Source organism: Numenius arquata, chromosome 11 (genome assembly GCF_964106895.1).
Source record: "Numenius arquata chromosome 11, bNumArq3.hap1.1, whole genome shotgun sequence".
Lineage (NCBI taxonomy): Eukaryota > Metazoa > Chordata > Aves > Charadriiformes > Scolopacidae > Numenius > Numenius arquata.
The window spans coordinates 32427466-32448206 of record NC_133586.1 but is presented as its reverse complement, the minus strand read 5'-3'; the positions used below and the strand labels follow the sequence as shown (position 1 = coordinate 32448206).

General features: G+C 34.1%; 1 protein-coding gene across 3 annotated transcripts in view; it reads right to left on the bottom strand.

Annotated features, from left to right (window-relative positions):
- Nucleotides 1-20741, bottom strand: part of GABRB2 (gamma-aminobutyric acid type A receptor subunit beta2) — a 154032-nt gene that overhangs the window by 88728 nt on the left and 44563 nt on the right. For all 3 annotated transcript variants that reach the window (XM_074155353.1, XM_074155352.1, XM_074155354.1), the window contains exon 4: nucleotides 10459-10679. In XM_074155353.1, the coding sequence (XP_074011454.1) occupies nucleotides 10459-10679 (221 nt within the window). The remainder of the gene's footprint in view (nucleotides 1-10458; nucleotides 10680-20741) is intronic.

The following is a 20741-nucleotide window of genomic DNA, read 5'->3' as shown; positions in this document are numbered from 1 at the left end:
AATATTCAGTATGTGCCTCCTTGCCTTTGTCTTGTTTCCCCATCTTGTGCACTGATTGTCATCTCTGCTTTTTTACATACATAACCAAATGGAGCAGATACGAGCCATATTTTAGAGAGAGAATTATAAGATGAAAACACAGATGATGAAATCTCACTGAAAGGATTGAGCTTATCAGCAAGGTCTAAAAATAATTTACCACCTCAGCTGACAACAAACAAACACTGTGTAGTCATCTGAGTTCAGAGGATTTCTAAGGTCTTCCCAAGTGGTTTTCATTGCCTGAAATTTGTAATATTTTGGTAAAAATATCTACGAGGTAGATTGTGAGAAGCCTTAGCACCATGGTAAATTAATGTTTTGTTCCTCTCCCACATAAGCAGAAGCGTTCAGAATTTTGTTGGAGTGTTTCTTCCTATGTATCTCAGCTATATTGTCTTGTTAAGGTACATAGCTATTATTGTAAAACACACATCTTGGTTATATATATATATATATATATATATATATATATATATATAAAGAGAAGTACATATATGTATAAAGAACTACACAAAGACTAATTATTTTTAGCTAATTTTGGCTAGCATTTCAACCAATAACAACTACCGTAAAAATTGGCACAACAAAGAAAGCCACAAATAGCAAATGACAAAAAAGAGGACAGCATTGTGGATAGCCATGTTGTAATAAAGAACATTTTTCTTCTAGTTCCACCATTTCTCATGTTTACTCAGAGATCTCCAAATGGAAGTAGGTTCAGGATTGACAGAAATAACACACTAAAGGGGTTTAGAAAAGTTATGGTCCATGAGATGGAAGCCTACAAAACAAATGCCAGAACACTTGGTCCCAACCATACTGCACCAGTTTCCACTAATGCACTGAAGTGGAGATCTCGAACTGTTTCTCCAACAGCTACTCATCCCTCATTTTTTTCCATTCTGACACTGAAGAGAATGTGCCATAAGATTTTTCAATATATACTGAATACATTTTCCATCAGCACTTTAAATAAAAAAAAAAAAAAAGTGCTGGTGTGCAATGCCTTCTACAGTAAAACTAACTTAGACTTGCATTGGTTGTTAAGGTCTATCTCTACACTTTCTAAGTGGAAACAAACGTTAGCTTGATAATCCCCAGTGGCTTTACAACCCTGCACAGGGCTTTGGGAAAAGTAAGACATTTTTCGCATAAGAAGTTCATATGTTTTTATATGCCTTTCACTTCTCAAGACAAATTGTTTGAGCAAATATTTTTAAATGTCAGAGTTTTAAAATACTGTCCCAAGAGAGACACCTTTTCTGCAAACGAAAACATACTTATAAGCTGTAACTATTTTCACACCATTTGTGAATTGTCATTCACTGTTAGCAATAGTCATCATACAACCAAAATTGTAACCCATGGAAAGATGTCATGTATATTCAATAGTCTGCATTTATTGCAATTTTTTTAAAAATGAGCATTCTCAAGAAAGATGTATTGTACCATATGAAGATGAAGAAAATGTAATGATTTCTCAATTCAGAAGCTGAGGAGGACAACGCACTCTGACAGACCCTCCCCGTGAAATGCTGAATGTGGATTTACAGTTCATATGTGAGAATAATTTAGGGACCTGAACATTTGTTTTTTTCTGGCAGTTGCCCAAAAATGAGAGTGTCCACAGCCTACAAGCCACAGGGATCTATACATTATTGATTACAGACCCTTGAAACACCTTCTGCTACAGACACAGCAATTTCTGAGGGACCAGTCTCCAGGTCACATCACTGAGGTAATCGTCAAGGTTCTTTTTCTTCTGACACTAGGAACATGTTTCCATGTAGTTCTTTCCTTGTGGTTTGATCTCACAGTCTCCTCCTGGCCCCGAGACATTTTTTCCCATCTGCTCATACAGATGGCACATTCAAGTGAATTTAAAGGAATGGTTTTCCAAACTTTTTCTGTTCTCTTTCTCAAGTTACATGGTTCTAGAGTAGCAGATGGCAGGGAGTGTTCTAGGGTGCCTATTCAGAAAGAAAAAAGCACCAGAGGAAAAAAGTGTTGCTTTTTTTACACAAGCAATTTAGAGAAGAAAAACTATTTACTGAAAGGCTAATGCAAATGCCTGCACTACAGCCTAAAGATCACTGATAAGAACAGCTTAAAAGTGCTTTTCTGCAGATGATTACACACAGCTCTGGAGTCTGGAGAACTTATCTGCAAGAATAAAACCCCCAGAATTTCTTGTAACTTATCCTAGTTTCTCTCCTTCTAAGCAGGTCTGAATACTGTTCCAAGAAAAGGTCTCCTCAGCTGCTTTGCACATTGAGAGCCATAAGAAATTCAAGTTTCCAGAGGAATAAAAAAATAGAAAATAGAGTCAGGACATATGGGGAAAAAAAATAGTACTTGGATTTTAGGCAATTCTTATTTCGCAAGCCATTTTATCATTTTGTAAAGCTCAATAAAAAATCTGATAAAACAATGGGTGAACAAATTAGCTCTTCACTTCACAGAAAATACATTCCAAAAAAAAAAAGGAAAATCTTTTGGGAAAAAAAATCACTAAAACTAGATATCTAACTGGAATGAAAAATAAGCCCAACTACTTGCACCTTCAGATAAAACACTTGCTAGGAAAAAAAAAAAAAAGCTCCTTTCATTTAAGAAATAGTATTCACCACTGTCTTACAATAACATTCACAAAAGTGTAAAAAGAACCCCCAACTTCATCTGTACAATCACAAGAATAACTACGAGTGACTATTTGTGACCCACAGAAATAGGGGAAATAAAAGAGGTATTATTAGTTCTAAACACAAATGTCATAACATTCATTCATTTTTTTTTTTTCACACATGCAAGGCCTTAAAATTGCATTCCTAAAACTCTCTGACCCTGCCCCTACTTACGACCTCCATTTCAGATTTTATCAATTTTGGACCAAAAAAAACCCTGTACAAGTAGAACTTCATACGTATATACAAATATATAAAATATATGGCATGTATTTAAGCATATGTGTGTATACACACATTTAACATCCATCTCGTTAGCTGAATCTTGATCAGAGCATTCTGAAATTTTACTTATGCCCTTCCTATAGGAAAATTTCCATTGGCAGGATCACCAACTACCAGCTAAAATGACATGATAAAAGACATTACATAAGGGAAATAAGATAGATTACTGTAAGTCTAAATTACGCTAATATTTAAATTTCAATTCGAGATTAAATGTGATGACCTCTATTTGTTTTTGGAAGACACAATACCCTCAGAGCAACTTAAACTATTACATAGTTCTATAGCTGATGGAGTTTTTCTTGCTAATACAGAGTAAATGTCACAGTTTGTCTGTTAGGCAATAAAACTCGGAATTTTTTTCACTTCATTGCAATGTAATAATCTTGGATAATAGAGCTTTTAATGGAAGAGATTCCTGTGACTCAAAGCTTTTTCTTATTAAACTTAATTGAATTAATTATTCACATACTAACGATTTAACATCCACCTCATATAAAATAAAAGCCAAAGACCCTCTTGAATACTTATCCCATACTTAAGATCTAATAAAGGAACTAAAGTAGAAAGATATCTTTGTTTTCTTTCAGATAGGGGACGTATTTAAAATACAACTACCCTCCCTCCTGCTACAGATAGAGGTGTTCTGAAATGATATCATTCCAAATCCCATAGCAAAATGCATCTTTAATCTACGAGTCCTTAATTGAAAAAATATATTTATGACAGTCAGCGATCTCCTCTGTATTCCAAAAATTGCATCTTTCCTAAAATTGGCTCATTTTGTGAATGGGCTGCTATGTAGGAAAAGTGAAACAATGCGATTCTAAGGAGAATGGAACAGATTTGTATCTATAAAACAGCTATCCCAAGATGCATATGAAAGCTGGCATTTTATAATTTTTCATAATAATGCTTGGCACTTAGGTAGTGTTTTATGGGATCAAAGCACTTTACAAACTAATTAATTAATCTTCACAACACCCCTGCGAGAAGGTAGGTTTCAGTATTACAATTTAATAAATGGAATAACTGAGGCAGAGGAGGTATATGATTTTTTTTCGTGTCACAAAGAGAGTCTAGATCTTCAGTTTATATATCACTAGAAGTAACAGTAGTAGAAATTTTGTGCTGAATTCCTTGGGACCTTCCATGGAATTATTTGCATAATTAAGGAAAAAATTCCGGCTCATACCTTGGACCAGAGCTGATCCTTTGTTTACTTAAACCAACAATGAATTCACTTGAGCAACACGCTGGAATTCAAGTTCCTTTTCTTATGCTGGACCTATATTCACTGTGCAAGACAAGATCTAGTATCTGATGGGTCCTGCTCTAGGATTTCCAAATAATGACATTGGCAGGATAATGCTTCCTTGTTAATGCAGATGATGCTTTGTACTCAAAATTCTACATAATTGTTCAGCATTCTCCATAGGTAATTAAAAAATTTGCCACTCTTCCTAACAGCTACATGACTTCAATTTGAGACAATGTTTTACTACATTTGCATTTATTTATGTATCTTTCCAAAAAGTTCCTGCTTCGAACACCTGCATGCAAGATCTAAGGGTTCTTTAAATGTGTACGTATACTCTAACAGCCTTGACAATTTGGACACAGAAATCCAATTCACTTCATTTCTTCTGCAAAACTTAACAAATGCATGTCAGACTGTGAATTAACTTCGGCAAGTGTTGGCAACTGAAAGTTCAGTAACCGAACCTATAAGCATGAGCACTAGCACAAAATAATTACCCAGTTAACATAGGGGAAACACTTGCTCACAGTACTGGGACTGTCATGTTCAAACAAGTCTTACTCAAACAAACTCCTTTTCACTTACTTTTTGCAATGTTTGTATATGCCCTTACTGTCATATAAAGCATTTTAGTGTTAAACGTTTACATGAGATAAAAAGAATGACAAGAGGTGATATCCAAAATTAAGAAAACTTACATGTTTAACTGGGGCAACAGAAAGCCTTGTTTTTTTGTTTGTTTTTTAAGGCAAACTTCTGAAAGAAAACATTTTTAATCTGAAGTTGTGTGTCATTGTGTGACACACTGTGTATCCACTGGGCCAAAATCCCTAGGACAGAGACAGTAAAACGGTCTAATGCCCAAGATGGTTAACATATTTTTTAAGTTGGCATTTAACAATTTTTTGCTCTCAAATTCACATTATGCTTTTACTGGTCATTTGATGTCATTGGCACGACACTTTCAATACCTTCATGAAGATATGCAGTATGTTTATAATTTTTTTTTTTTTTTTTTTTAAACAAATGGCAATACTATTTGAGATGCTACTGAAAGGGGAAGCTGGTGCAAAAGCTGATATACTAGAGTGACAGGGCTTTTTTTGTTGCTACAAGGTACCTTATTATAATGTTTATTTCCTTTTCTCCCCTGAGGCTAGACAAGCTCCGCAGGTTGAGTGGAGGGCTACACAGCCAAGAGAGGCATCAGGGTGATGGAACCAGAAACACATGCCCCCTGGATAGCTACTATGATCAGGACCACAGCATCCAAAATAACACCTTTCCCACAAGAAAAGAAGCCTAGGTCATTTTTATCCTTTCTAAAATCTCCAAATTGAGAAAGATGTAAATGATCGATTTTTGAGAAAATTTTTGCTTAGCATGAAAGGGCATTAAAAAGTCTTTTAACAACTTCTGTCCACTCTCTGGAAAAATACTTTTGCAGCAAACAGGTGGGAAATATCTCCTGTCTCTTTCTTCCAGGGGAAATTTGGGAATTACAAGGATATCTGATATCTTATATACAGTACAAAGATGTAATTTTAAATCCAGCTAGCACAAATGATTTTATGGTCCTGAAACCGAAAAATGCAAGTTTACCTTCAAATTATCCCCTAGGATTTTAATGAAAAAAGTAAGCCCTATCAGGAGAAAAAAAAAATAGCAAAAGAAAGACCAGATTATTTCCTGGAAGATGTCTGGTGTTAACAATTCACCTCTCAAACAGTATGTTCTGAGAACTAAAGGTGTTTAGAAAAGCAATTGCTTTTTAAACTGTCCATCAGATTTTTTAGATAATAAGTGGTATATGAGAAGTTAAATTGCTGGACAAGTCTATTAATACAACAAGAATGCCCAAGGCTATTTTAATAGAGTGACATGTGGGAAAGTCTATCGTACTTTACTTGCAACAGTGCAAATTTCCAAGCAGCTGAAACTGAGTGAGCAGACAGCAGAAGGCACAGCTGAGACAACACAAAATCCAAGCATCCAGGACTATCTTGAATTCGCATGACTCAATGCCGATAGCAAGTAACAAGAGGACAAAGCAAGTCCATCATACACATAATTCTCTCATTTACAGGAGATTACTAGGTTAAACCTGTTGAATAGTAAGGAATTATTGCTAGTTGCATTGGAAACTTATAGTTGGTGATGTACTGAATAAAACTTGGCAAGTAAAGGTGTTGGGCTTTCAAATGGGACAAGTCTTTCATTTCTGACAAAACTACTCCGTTATATTTCTTTTTGTTTTTCTTTTGGCTACAAGGGATGGAAATGTCATCACTGCACAGGATGTGGCCCCTATCGGAAGTTTTGTGCATTCTATTTTTCAGCAAAAAACACCCACAAGCTTCAGTTGCAAAAAGAATAAAACTGGCCTACTGAAGAGACACAAAAGTGTACAGTACTTTTTGTCATGTAATTATCAGTTCTCAATGACTGACCCACTGTCACAGAATTCACTTGTTAGGACTATTCGGAGAAGCGTATGCAAGAGTAAATATCTAAATGCAGCCTGTTAATGGTGCAAAACCACATGAAACATCTTTGCCTTCACCCACGTCTTTAACTATATTTAATCCTAGTATTGTAAACTTAATTTCCTCATTCTGACACACAACACCCAAATGCTCTCTTCCAGCAAAGAGGTGAGTTCCAGGAAGACACTGTAAGAAAGCAAACAGAAGGGGTTTGCTCATCACCCTTCTCAAATCTTACATTCCAACCCCGGAAAAAACCTAAGCAAACTTCAGTGCTTCCACAGGCTGCAAATATCAGAGAAGTGTTTCTTCCCCAGAATTACACAGAATAAACCAGAAGAAAGCCGAATTTTCTGTCTGCATTTCAGAACAGATTTAGTGTCAGAAGTCAGGGGAAAAAATTTATATTATGTAAAAAAATAAATTTAAGAAAAAACTAATCTTAACTACTGTAGCAACTATTTCTGCTATGTGCATTATATAAACCATATATTTAACATACAGAAATCTAGTTAAAGCCATTTCTTTTCCCAAGTTCTGGCTACATATCTTGTTCAAGCTTTGCTCATGCTATTGCAAACTGATTGTTATCCTAGATTGGAATCTTGGTCCTTTAAGTTTACTTCTCTATATATGTAGTTAGACCACTAATATCCTATTGCAAGTCATCTTAACTACCAACAAATAGTAATTTTCCCTATAATGACTCTTCATTTAAGACTACGTGTTGCAATTTTGTACCATTTTAGTGATTTTTGTATATTGTCTATTGAATTTCCTGCTCTTAGCAGCAAAGAAGAATTTTTTTGCCAGATGGAATATGAAATTAATATGAAAAAAACCCCCTTTTCTAAAATTGAAAAAAAAAAAAAGAAAATTGAGTCATGTTTGTAAATACCATACTGCAACTGGAATGCAAAAAAAAAAAAAAACAAACAAAAAACCCACCACATTTTCCCAAAACATAAATAGCTGGCAGCTATTCCTCAGACATAAAAATCCTTCTAAACCTAGAAATAACCAGTATGTCATGTTCTCTGTAAAAAATTGGTCACAACTCAGTTATGCCCTTAACTAATGCCCTATAGTAGTGAATAGGGCAGGCTTACAAGAGATTCATAACTACCATATAGATGTCTACAATCATTATTAGCCATTTTTCTCTCTCTCCCACCCCTTTCACTGACAGCATAAGCCAGGTGCTTACAAAACTGCCTTCTAGTCCTTCCTGAAATTTACCTTCACAATTTTAAATCTAATCAGATGTGACATGCATACCAGCTATGGGTTCTGTGAGGAAAAACAAAAAGAACAATGTTAAAGAGATCACTGCTTGCTATATCCAAAGTAGAAACTAAACTATAGGTAAACAAAAGAATGGAACAGTTACATTTATACACTACCATTTTGGTAATAAGATCACTTGCAGTTCAATGAATTTGGTTACAGCAATCAAGGTAAATAAAACTGAATTAATAGAACATGTATACATTTATACACACATGTTTATATATAGATGTATGTATGGGGAGGCAAAAACAGAAATTTAAGACTGGTATTTAAAGGAATCTCAATTTAGTAGTATGCATCTCAAAGTAAGAATATGTCACTGCAAGTATAAGCTAAAGTAAATTAATGCAGGAATTAATAGTAGGGGTTTCCAGAACAGCAATAGCGAACAGTTTTTTATTTTAAAAAAAGGTATGTGGAAATTCATAAGAAGCAGGCATTTTTTAAAATATGTGGAAATTAATACTATGTAGGCATTAAATATATCACTATTGTGAACACTTTAAATCACATTAACTTTGAATTAATGTTAGATGAAATAGCTAGTTAAAGTAGTTAAAGCTATTTAGAGCTATAAAACCGAAACCTTAACATTAGAATCGTATCATTGATTGCCACATGGTCCAGTGAAGGCAAAAGTAGAATATGGCCAATCACATAATATTGTTGTGCTACCAATATGTGTATTTGTCCCATCCACCCCAGTGTTGGAAAGATATTTTAGCCAGAAAGCCTTTCTGAGACTTACTCAGCTGAGTCTATGGAGAAAGAAGAAGGATCTACAATTCATCAAAAAACATAAAAAAAATGTGTCCATTAATGATTAGTAATTAGGACATTTAAGAAGGGGGTTTTGAGGGTAATTATCCAACTATGACAGACCTATATTGATATTTAGGTTTGTTTCTTGCCCTTGGGCCATCCCCTCTGCAGTCCTCCTTGGAAACAGGCTATGTCCTGAGGACAGGCAGATAGAAATTTTACGAACTGCAAAAAAAAAAAAAACAACAACCAAACAAAGCTAGAAATAGACACACTTCTTTTCAAAACCATAATAATATGGCCTTGCAACTGTCCTGAGAAAGGCCTTTTCTGGCACAACTAACCGCATAAACTTTATCACCCTGGCAATTTTCAGGTTTGGGTGTGAAAACTGAAGTCAAACGCCAAAAACGTTAAGTCTGAAGGACAGTTTAGGACTTGGTTTTAGACCAAGTTCCAGTTTAGTAGCCATGTCCTAAACAAAAGCCTCTAAAGAGAAATATATTAATACTTATCAACATTATTTATATTTGCTCAGCTGTCCCACTAATTAAGTATTCATGGTAAGGATTTTCCTAAACACCTGCATGTTAAAGTGCAATAGCAGAACTACAGTCATCACGATTGGTGCCTCGTAATAGATGATCTTGATTAGATATGAACTTCATGGTCCATGTTTGTTCAACTGACAGAACTAAATATATAAGACTGCCACTCTCCTTTACTGCTAGGTAGAAAATAACCAAGTTATAAAGGTGTATGCTTCTTGACATGATACTTGTAGGTAGACAATAGAAAAATCTCACCGAAAATGAAAGAAATACACTAATAAAAGTTTTAAGAATTAGCTTCCCACAGATTATTATTGTATATTATTCCCAAAATGAAAATGAGACATTCCAGATTTAAGTTCTGAAGCATTTTTCTCTCTTTCTTGTAAAGTCATCTTTTGCAGGAATATATTGAAATCACTTTCTTGGCAATTATTTTTTCTATAAACATTTCTGAACAGATATTTTCCCTTGGTTTTTAGAACTTCTCAAGAGTGAAGTTCTTCTGTTGATTTCTCGAGTTGCTGAGAACATGTATATTTAATCATCACTCTCCATAGTCATACACAGTAACAACATTAGGCTGAAAAATATTTCAAGTCAGACCTCATCTTAGTGAAAAGCAGAAAACTGATTCATCCGAGTAGAATACAAACCAATCAAATATTCAATCAAAAATATTTATAAATATATAATTAAACTATCAATCCATCTGTCAAATATATTTTCCCTTTTTTCCTCTAATCCTTGTTTTGTATTTATTTCAATTCCTTTGAGGAATCAGTTCTAAAACCGGCATTTAATCCAGAATGAGTACTTAATATAATATTTACAGTCTTATCTGTTCTTAGTACAAATGTCTGAACTGCACTAAAAATGGTAGTTTATCTCCAAAATTTTATATGAAAAAAAAAAATCTTTATCCATTCTTAGAATACTTAAGTTAAAATTGGTTTTGGAATATCATCAGTTACATCGAATACAGCAATAAGAAGAATAGCAATAAAAAAAAAAGGCTAAGACTGTTTTTTAATTTGAAGCCATGATTAAAAGACTAAAAATAAAAGACAGAAGAGTTAGAAATGGTTCATACTGACCTGAGTCCATAAAGGACTGTCCCATCTGGATGCAAACGGATCATTCTGTTCTTCACAGTGACACCATGTACAAATGACTTCTTGTCATTCAGAAAATAGGTATCTGGAACCCACAGCTGATCAGCTACTCTGTTGTCCAGAGTAAGGTTTAGAGGTATTACATTATACGACAGCCTCTTATCCCTCCACGCTTGCTGAAAATACATTGTCAAGGTATAGTCCTGTGATTATAAAAACAAAACAAAAAAGTTTGCATTGAAACAGATAGCATATATGTGCAAAAAAAAAAAAAGCAAATATACATTTATTCATTGTGATTGTTCTTAAAGGCAAACATTTCTGTTCACAATTTCCCCAAGTAGATTTATTTTTACAGTACTGCACATCTTGTGTATACTTAATAACAGAAATGAGAATACAGAAAAGATAGGGTATTCACATTTCATGAATGACTTGGGAGTTCTCATTTCAATATTTAAAACCAAAATGAAAAAAATATTTGTAGCTGCTTAACAATCTGCAGTTCCTGTAGCACCTTACAAGACCAGAATTGTAAGAAACAGGAAAATTCACAATTCTGTATTTCATCTCATGGTCTCCACTGTATTCAATAGAGATCTGGATCAGCCTTTGTATGTCTGAAGCTACAGCTACTACCCAAACACTTCTCTAAATTAAAATATCTTCAAAGTCTGTTAACTTTCCCCTGGGCACTGAAATCAATGGGAAGTCTCTGAGGTTTCTATGCTACAGAGTCTTAGTCTTCTACTTAATTTAACAGATGAAGTAACTCCAGTTACTTCAATGGAACAATTCAGAGCACAATTAAGCATGTGGGTAAATATTTGCAGTATTATGAGACTTGTGTTGTCTTGATGCAGGCCACTAATGTACAGAATTTAGGAGATATTTTGATCTTTTGGTGTTTTAGAGAACAACATAGTTACAAAAATATAATTTTTGTAAGACCTGTTATACAGAGGATTAGCCTATACTAAAAACCCTCAATAAATAACACACAAAGGAGCTGTATATCTGATCGCAGATCACTGGGTCAAGGGTTGTAAAACAATACTGAAGGAATACCAAAAGGAGAAACATTCTAAAACCAGTATTTTCTTTTGCTTGTTCTACCAAAATCATAATTGGGCCTCAGACTATCTTGATTTAGAATTCGTATTTAACACGGACTTCATTAAATACTGAGAACTATTAGCTTAAAAAAGATTATTTTCAACAGAAGGTCAACAAAAGCTGCTGTCATTATCAGCAACCCCAGGATTCAGCCATAGCAGAGTATGAAAGTCTGTATCTATGCATCAGTCTGAGCACTTCAAAACAAGAAATCCCACTTAATTTAGCGCAAATGATTAGCTATAGTTACTACATCTCACAAATTTATTTCTAGCACTGCATAATAGAGAAAAGCACGCAAGATATGAATGTTTTATTGCATAAATTGCAGTATTAGTTCTCGTTAGCTACTTTATATTTTAAAGGAGACCACTATTGAAACTGGTTTTACTACAGTTGGCAATGAAGCATTAATGTTCCTGCTGAAATACTTTAAAAGCACCAGCCACAACTGTATTTTACAAGCATTTTAATTTAAAAAAAATTTATTTGACCCATGAACACTCCACAGAACTCCTCACAAAATACAAAAGTAATTTTTTCTTATTTTGCAGTTTCACAGACTAAACTTTCTAAAAAAACTTTAAAAATGCCCCTGTAGGAAATAGAGTAAAATAAAGAATAAAAATAAAGAAATAAAGAATAAAAAATAAATAAAAAATAAATTAAAATAAAATACCTACAAAAACAACCCCAAACAAAAAACCTGTGTCTTCCATTTCTAGAAATTATCTTTTCATAGGACAGTCAAGGACTTGATAAACACCAAATCTCACAAAAAGTACATGGGAAAGTCACCTTCCTTGGTGAATGGGAAAACAGATACACTAAATTTCTTCCTTTGTTATGCAGAGAGGTAGGATTCATCCTACTTAAACTTCAAGCCCTGGAGACATATCTCTCTCCACTGATTTTAGAGCATCTAGGGCAATCAGTCCTAATCTACACGCATCAGCAAAGCGTCCAAATCAAGATCAGATATAACTTTTATCACCAATGTCTGAATATCCTTCCTTTATTAGTGAAACTTTATGCATAAATTAGGTTGGTGTAATTATTCACTTTAAAATGTACGTGATCCACCCTTAAAAACATGCATAAAAAGGCCTTGACAACTACAGCACAGTCCTCTAAGCATTGCACAGCACCTAGAAACTAATTGACCCTACATTTTCTACAAAACAGTGTGCACTCAGATGAGTCAGTATAAACTGTTTTTCTACAGAAATGTTTATTTCCGTGGTGGAAACACTAATTTTTTTAGGTATTTTTCCCTAGAAGAGTCCACATACATGAGCTTCAAAATGCCTCTTCAATTTTCACTGAAGCAGGGAGAAATATGTGTTTCTGTTGAGAATAGTTACAATATTTCTTCCTTCTCAAGATAAATCCAGAAGGGTAATACTGTCCTTTCAGTCTTCTTTCTATTTGTGATAGTTAAAGGTTAATCATCGTCACTTGCTATGCCTTCAGCCCTATGCTGCGGTTGCTAATGGAAGATGTACACCCAGCCCATACGCATCAGCTGACCACTGCTCAGCTTTGGTAGGGTGTCACACAACCATTAACACAACTGTACTGTTACAAGTTGGAAAAACTTATTTGGTGTTTACCTATTATTCTAATACCAAATATACATACCTGATAACTATTCTAATGCAATCAGTTCTAACAATCTGAAACCTCTTCCCCTCCCACCACCCCAGGATCAGGATGGGAGTCTGCTTTCAAGAACGTTCCGCCTACATCTGAAGGATTTTACTGCTATGCTTCATCACCGTTCTGCAGTATTTGATTCATAACCAGATACCAGAAGAGGTTCAATAATATATTGACAGTAAGAAAATGCATTAGTCTTCATTATATTAACATATCACAACATAAAGTGGGTGAGCTATGATAATTACTCCCCTATTATCCTTGGAATGTTGCATTTTATTCCTATTCTAAGGAATAATCTACATATATTAATATATAGCACATATACATGGAACATGCTTCCTTCTTTACACCTCAGTAAAAGAGGAAAAGAAGAGGAGGAAGAAAACTAAACATGCATGGTTCAGTGCATAAAAATGAATTACATAAAACTGTAAATTTGGAGCACTGGTATAGCTGAAAGAAAAGCCAAGTCACCAGGCTGGAGCTCAGAATCAAACACACCGTGTTCCAGAAACAGAGCTCGTGTTCCAACTGAAAATTATTTGTCATCTGTTGGCCCTAGTTTTCAGACGTGACTGGAGTTTCTGATGGTCAAAACAGGACACCTTAAATATCTTTTTTATTAAAACCTCATAATCTTTCTAATTAAAGTGTGGTTGCTTTTTTAAAAAAAATATTATTAAAAATAAATGTGTTCCAAGCTACATATTTCAAAGTATAAGTGCTTAGTTAGGAAAAAAGGAAAACCTGTCACATAAGCTACAATTCATCCCTTTAGAAAAAAGGGAGGCATCTGTTTTCAAAATCCCAAATGAAACAGTAATTCAAGACGACGTGCAGGTACAAAATGTTCCTGAAATATCCCAAGACACTTTATACTTTGAGATTAAGAACATGATTGTCTAGCAAAATACTGCAAGAATGAAGTTTGTTAATCTCATGTTAAATATGGGAATTCCCCTCTATTCTAAGGATAAACATCAAAACAACCGTGCAAATATCTTGTCTCTTTAGGACGACAGGGACACAAAGGAAGTAAAGGAATAGAAGTGGCTAGTAAAGGATGATTTTAAGTTGTTAAGGCCTTGGCATCCTATTAAATTCACAGTATGGGATAGTTATAAGCTTAGAGCAAGAAGATGAAACCGGAGTGAATTAATTTTGAAAGCCTAGCACAAGGCAGTAATTACAAAGAGTTGAAAGAAATATGAAACCAAACCTCATGATGACTGTCTGTACATACCATTACACAGAAATAAACTACAAAGGTACAGACTGTTTACGGTACAGGCATACCAAGACACATTGTACAAATATAAATAAGTAGGTTCATCAGTTACCCTGAACATGTGAAGCTTGAAATGCTGTACAAAATTTTATTAGTATAGACAAAGTTACAAGCAAAACCTAGAATATAAATAGGCAAATAATAAAATTTTCTGTCAATTCACAAATACTATACTTTTTATAGCTTTCATTATTATTCCATTGTTCAAATACATTTAATAAACATCCTTATTCTGTCCAGATGCAGAAATTTAGGCAACAGAAAGTGATTACTCCTATTCTGATAAAAGAAAAGAGCTCTCCTCCTCTCCTCACCAGTTAAAGTTCAGTTTCCCAGTTTTCTTCTTTATTTCACACAACGAAAAGAAGAGCAGCAAATGTGAGACAAAGGTAACCTTAATGCAAATTTTCTCATATGAATAAAAAAAATGAGCAGTTTTATTAGCATTAGCATACTTATGAGTAACTTTTATCCTGAATGTTATCTTTGGGCTGTGGTTGTATGCAAACACTTCTAGCTAGAAATGTATATATGCTGGGAGATTTAAACTTAAATAAATAGAATTGTTAGAGACAACCAAGTTGTCAGTTAACGACCATCAACTTCAAAGATCCAAGGGAAGATGCTGTGCAGGAAAGCGTCAAATCTGAAAGTTTGCACCCTTATTTATATTCTCTCATTTCATTAATACTCAAATAGTTTTCTTCAGCCAAAAAAGAAATGCCAGTGTGCGCCTATTACTATCTTAAAAAGATTAGAACACAGGCCTTAGCTAAACCCACCCATGGGCCAATAACTCTGACGTGTACGTTGCTGGTCACCTTCTTACACTGGAAAAAATATCAAGTCAAAAAAGGAAATAAATTTCATGAATGTTCACAATGACAGTGGGAGCCTAATGCAAAAGACTGTGCCAGACGTAGATTTTTTCAGATCATGAGGATAAGGTCCAATGTGAGAAAAACAACATTTAAAAAATAGCTCTTTCTTCTATGTTACACAAAACAGGACTGATTCACTGTGCAGCTTAAAAATGTACACCAACACTTATATTAACAGGGCTGTAACGCAGATACTGAAACACTCTGGAAGTAATATAATCAGGAAACTTCGGAGGAGAAAAAAAGATAAGTAGAAAGAACATTGTGTATATTACAAATACAACATATATAGCAGCATGGAGCTGAAGAAGCTATTTATCTCTACTCATCAGTAATGAATGGAGAACTCATTTGTGGTTTGGCTTAAATCCATTTTTCTTCACTTGCCTGGTTATTCCTAATTTGTAAAAATACTTTATTGCAAGGCTTCAGTATGGCATTTTTAAAGTTAAATAATTTCCTTCTGAAAATTCTTGAAGCTGAAGATTTTGCCTGAATGCTGTAATTATTTACCACGTACATTTAAAGAGCTGTCTGTTGATGACATATTTAAAAACACCATTAAGTAAATTATTAAAAGTATACATCTACACTGCAAAATGTATTTGAATATATTAAAAGCTATTATATACTTAAGAAGAACAGAGCAAAAGGTAATTTACTCCCTCCTCAGACTCAACTGAAGTTATCGCTGACTCGTGCAGTTTCAGCGGTGGGAAGCACACAACATGTTTCACTACTCAAATGGTATGTAAAACATTCTAAAACAAAGCACTTCAAGCTAAAGGAGCTTCAGTAGATATATTTCAAAAGCAAAGTCTTTCCCTGAGTGCTGACTGACAATCCTTTCAACCCTCATTTTGTTTAAAACCAACCACTACAACATGTTCGATTCATAATTACCTATCTCACACTCATGTCAAGAAAATTAACATAAAAAGTCTGCTCTATTAACACTGGAGACACCACAAAGGGGCTTACGTAAAAGTAGAATGAACTGTTAAAAGAATGGGTGATACCAAAGTGTCAAAAATAAATTCTGTCAAATGCCCTTTCAGAAAAGTATTTTTCACGTTCTGTAAATCTTTACTTCAAAAAATGACAATGACATCAAGAATCTTACATAGAGTTCAAGTTGAACTCTCAATCTATCATATACCACTTCCCAGACCGGCTTCAAATCTGTGAAACACTTCTAGTTAATTGTGTCTCAAACTTACCAGGTAGTTTTTCTTGACAGAAATTGTATGATCTTTCGAAAAGGAAAAGATCTCAACAAGTAAGCCTACCATTTATTTTGCAGCAACTATCCCAGAATTATTCACCAGCAATTCTCATTTTTCAGCTGAACAAATGAGCAAAGATGGGCTGTTTATACCCTGCAACGGTTCTCAGAAAAACACAGTATTATCGAATCAAGCAAGAGACATATATGAAAGCCAAACAACTGTCAGCTGAGCTTGACACCTAGACATAAAATTTCTTACTACTGATTATATGAAATCCATAGTAAGAGACTGCTTACCATCTCAGCAACAAGATCATGACTTTGTGTCTCCTTAGTGCTACTGACAGTAGCCAATATTTATATTGTTTCTACAAAGTGATTTATATGTTGCACTGCAATGTAGCATCATTATAGCTCATGCACTGAAATGAAATAAAGCAGTTATGGCTGATATGTCTCCTGTAACATCAATTACTTTAGCAAGACACTCTGACACTTGATTTTAATTTCTGACAAGTCACCCAGACTGAACCATGATACTGCACTTTTACCGACCCAGCAATCTGCATGTCATTCCAATCAAAAAGCACCTGCCATGTCTTTTAGCTCTGTCTGATTTGCTGTCTCTTGATAATAAGAGGAAGATTGATTAAAGGGAAGTTGGACTGAAAACTGTAATCTAACTGCTACTTGCTTAAGAGAGTCACATATCTTGATATCTTCAGATTTTTCTTTTGAAAGTATCTAGTCCTCTTTATACAGCATTGCAGGATTCTCAGATGAACAATGCAAATGCAAAGTAAGATGAATAAATGTAGACTATACTCACTTTAAATAAAAGTTACGGAAACTGTTTTTCTACCTCAAAAAATTATGTGCTATTATTATTTACTCATGTCTTTAAGTAGAATAAAATACAAATAATATAAAAAATAGTTTCTTCACATTTTCATTTCAAATTTTCATTTACTCATGTATCACAAGCCATTTCCTAGAGAAGGGAAGGTAATTCTGAGTTCACAGATCATTTTCTATGCAATCGTGCAGTCCTACAGATCTTCAGAAAGGTAAATACCTACAACAGAAATTATATTTATATAGCTTTTATTACTAGGCTTCCCTTATTGTAGCCTATTAATACTATTGCAAAAGAGTAAAAAATATTATTGAAAACAAAAAAAATCCCACCTTCTTAAATTGAGGGGAAGTAAACCAGTGATTAAGCAGAACTGGAGATCCAATTGGAAAGTTGGATCAGAGCAGATGGTGGCGTGAATTATCGTTTTGCAGAAGAGACTCAAAAGCAAGAAAAAAAAAAAAAAGCCAAACCAGAAACAGCTACCAGAAATCTGTGTGTCTTAACTGATATTTTTAATGAGGAAAAAACCCTCAAATATTTTTCCAAGATAAGAATATAGTAATGGATAGTGAGATTAAATCTGGCTGAAACATGAGAACTCAGGTGGTGCTTAGGTGCAGAACTGAACTGGCCTAACGCTGGGAGGAGTGTTGTTCTTCCTGATGCTTTATAGTTTCCCAAGTTGCTAATATATAAACAAAGCCTTAAGAATACATTTAAAAACTGAAAGAATTGCCAGGTTAACGCTGTTCCATATCATTGTAACTAAATTCTAAACAACTTACAAAATTAATAACAAAACAAATGGTTGTTCATTTAAAGCATATAATAGTTATTTTTATATAAGTATTTTGCAATATTTTTCAAGGAGAGTATTGAAATGAATACATATTGCCAGACTTTATTTATTTATTTTTAAATATAGCCTTCCTTCAAAGAGAAGTGCCATTAATATGCCTGTTACTACACTAGCTATGGCCATCTGCCTTTTCACGTCTAAAAGGAAATATCACAGTCCCTTAAATTCCCAACTGCATGCTTTAGTCCAATAGAAACTGAGAGTTAATGACAATAAAATAGTTTGAGATGCACTCAGCATTTTACTGCTGTAACAGGTTGTTTATTTACCTCCTTCGCAGTCTGCCGAAAGATGAGGCTGCTAGAGAACTTGGCTGCCCATTACAAAACCTGTTAAACCCTCAGAAACAGTGATAGTTCACACATCCAGCCTGCTGACATTCTAAGGAGTCCTGTTTCACCTCACTTTAACCTTGCACACCAGAGTGTTCATTTTCTTTGAACTACTAATAATTATCAGCAATTCAAAATATTTCAGCCTCAAGAATGAACTTCTGAAGGACTATAAGCAGAGCAGTCTTAGTACTGGGGTCTAAACTTCGAAATGTTACTATGCCAGTAATTCCCTAGAGTCCAAACTAAACCACAAGCAAATTCCCAATTTATCTCAGTAAACAGTCACTTCTGCTGCTTCAGTCTTGCAAAGAACCAGTACCATGTTTACGTTCTAGGATGACACAATGAACCGTTTTGAGCTGTTTTGAGCAATAAATTAATGGAAACACTCTAAATGCTTATAAAACTACTGAAAACAGCAATAGTAACACTCCCATCACTACATTATCAGTGATGACACAATCCTCCTTTCAGAAATACTAAAGTTATCTCAATGAAAAAGTATAAATTTAATTTTAATATTAGAAAGTTAAGGGACCAAAACTTGATTATCTGAGCTTCAGACAGAATTTGTATGCTTAGTGCTAAAGTGACATGTACCTTCTGTGATCTCATTTAATTGGGCTGCCTGAGGATGCACTTCTTGAAAAAGAAAACTATGGTAAGAATGTTTTATTGGATCACTTTTATAGGCAAAGGAATTTACTTTGCAATATTTAGTTAGTTTTACTAGGCAGATTATTTTCCTAGTATTTATTTTCAGGTAAAAAGCTAGCTGTCTTTTTAGTTAGCAATAGAGAAGTTTCTACAAAACTTCTACAACAGACTCACTAAAGAAAGAACATATATTTACATTCTTTATTTTCCTAAATATGCTCAAGTCATTTTTCTGTTCTGGCATTCCTGGTACCCTTTGTTTGTCAAATCTACATCCCATTCCCACCGTATCATAGAATATGAAAACACTTCAGGTGGCTTTCAGGTACATATTCTGGCCTTCAAGATTAATTTTTTCTCCTACGAATTCTTTTGCAGGCGAGAACACTCATTTTTGCTTTGCCTGCAATGTAATATCTGCAAGATCATGATAAATAAAATCTTATTAACCTATATTAAAATGCCCTTCAGATTGAGAGAGAGCCAACGCCAACATCTCAGAAAGCCTTATTGTAATCATAGCAGTTCTTTAAAAAAGAGGTTTAAAAAAAAGTATGAATATTACTACTAAGGCAATATTTTCAGCAGTCTCAGCATTATGCAATTACTAAACATCACCTCCATTTTAAAGATAAAAATGCGAAGAAACAGCTGAGAAGCTCAGACTAAAGTATTCAGACACATTTTAGGATGCATCAGGGTGAAATTACTAATCGATCTGGGCAACCCTGTACATTTTTCAAAATTTAACATAAATTGTAGGTAGTCAACAGTCAAGAAAACTCCGTTCTAGTAGCATTGGAAAAGTGGAAAAAATCAGAGCACTTATCTAAATGTTGCCCTAAACAAAGTGTCTGATAATATAATAACGGTAACTCATTAATTCATTAAATGATTGCTTTCTTCAGTGCTTCTTGACACTGAACACTGTCACATTTTCTGTTCTGACTTGGGATATCCCTTAGAAGACACAGATTCAGTTACTACATTTTGTTCAAGGCAGTTACGATTATCTTTTATTTGCAACACTTGTAAAACTATATCATCAAGGGTATATTTAATAATAAATTAAATTTTAAGAAATTAAAATTTTAAAACAAATTTTAAGATCGGGTCACAAAGCAACGTTTACACTCATTAAACATCAATCTCAGAGAGCATATTGATGTAAGAGAGTGACAGTGAGAAGAAGAAAGTGAGTTTGAGGAAGTTTTATAAAAAAACCCCAAAATATTTCCTCTAAAATTTAGATTTTGTCTCAAAATTATAAAAAGAAAAGGATACATAACATTTCTTTTAATAATATGCAGCTTAACTGAAATAATGTTAGACTAATTGATTTTATTAGCTTATTACAGCCTCCAAGAGTTGCTGATACTT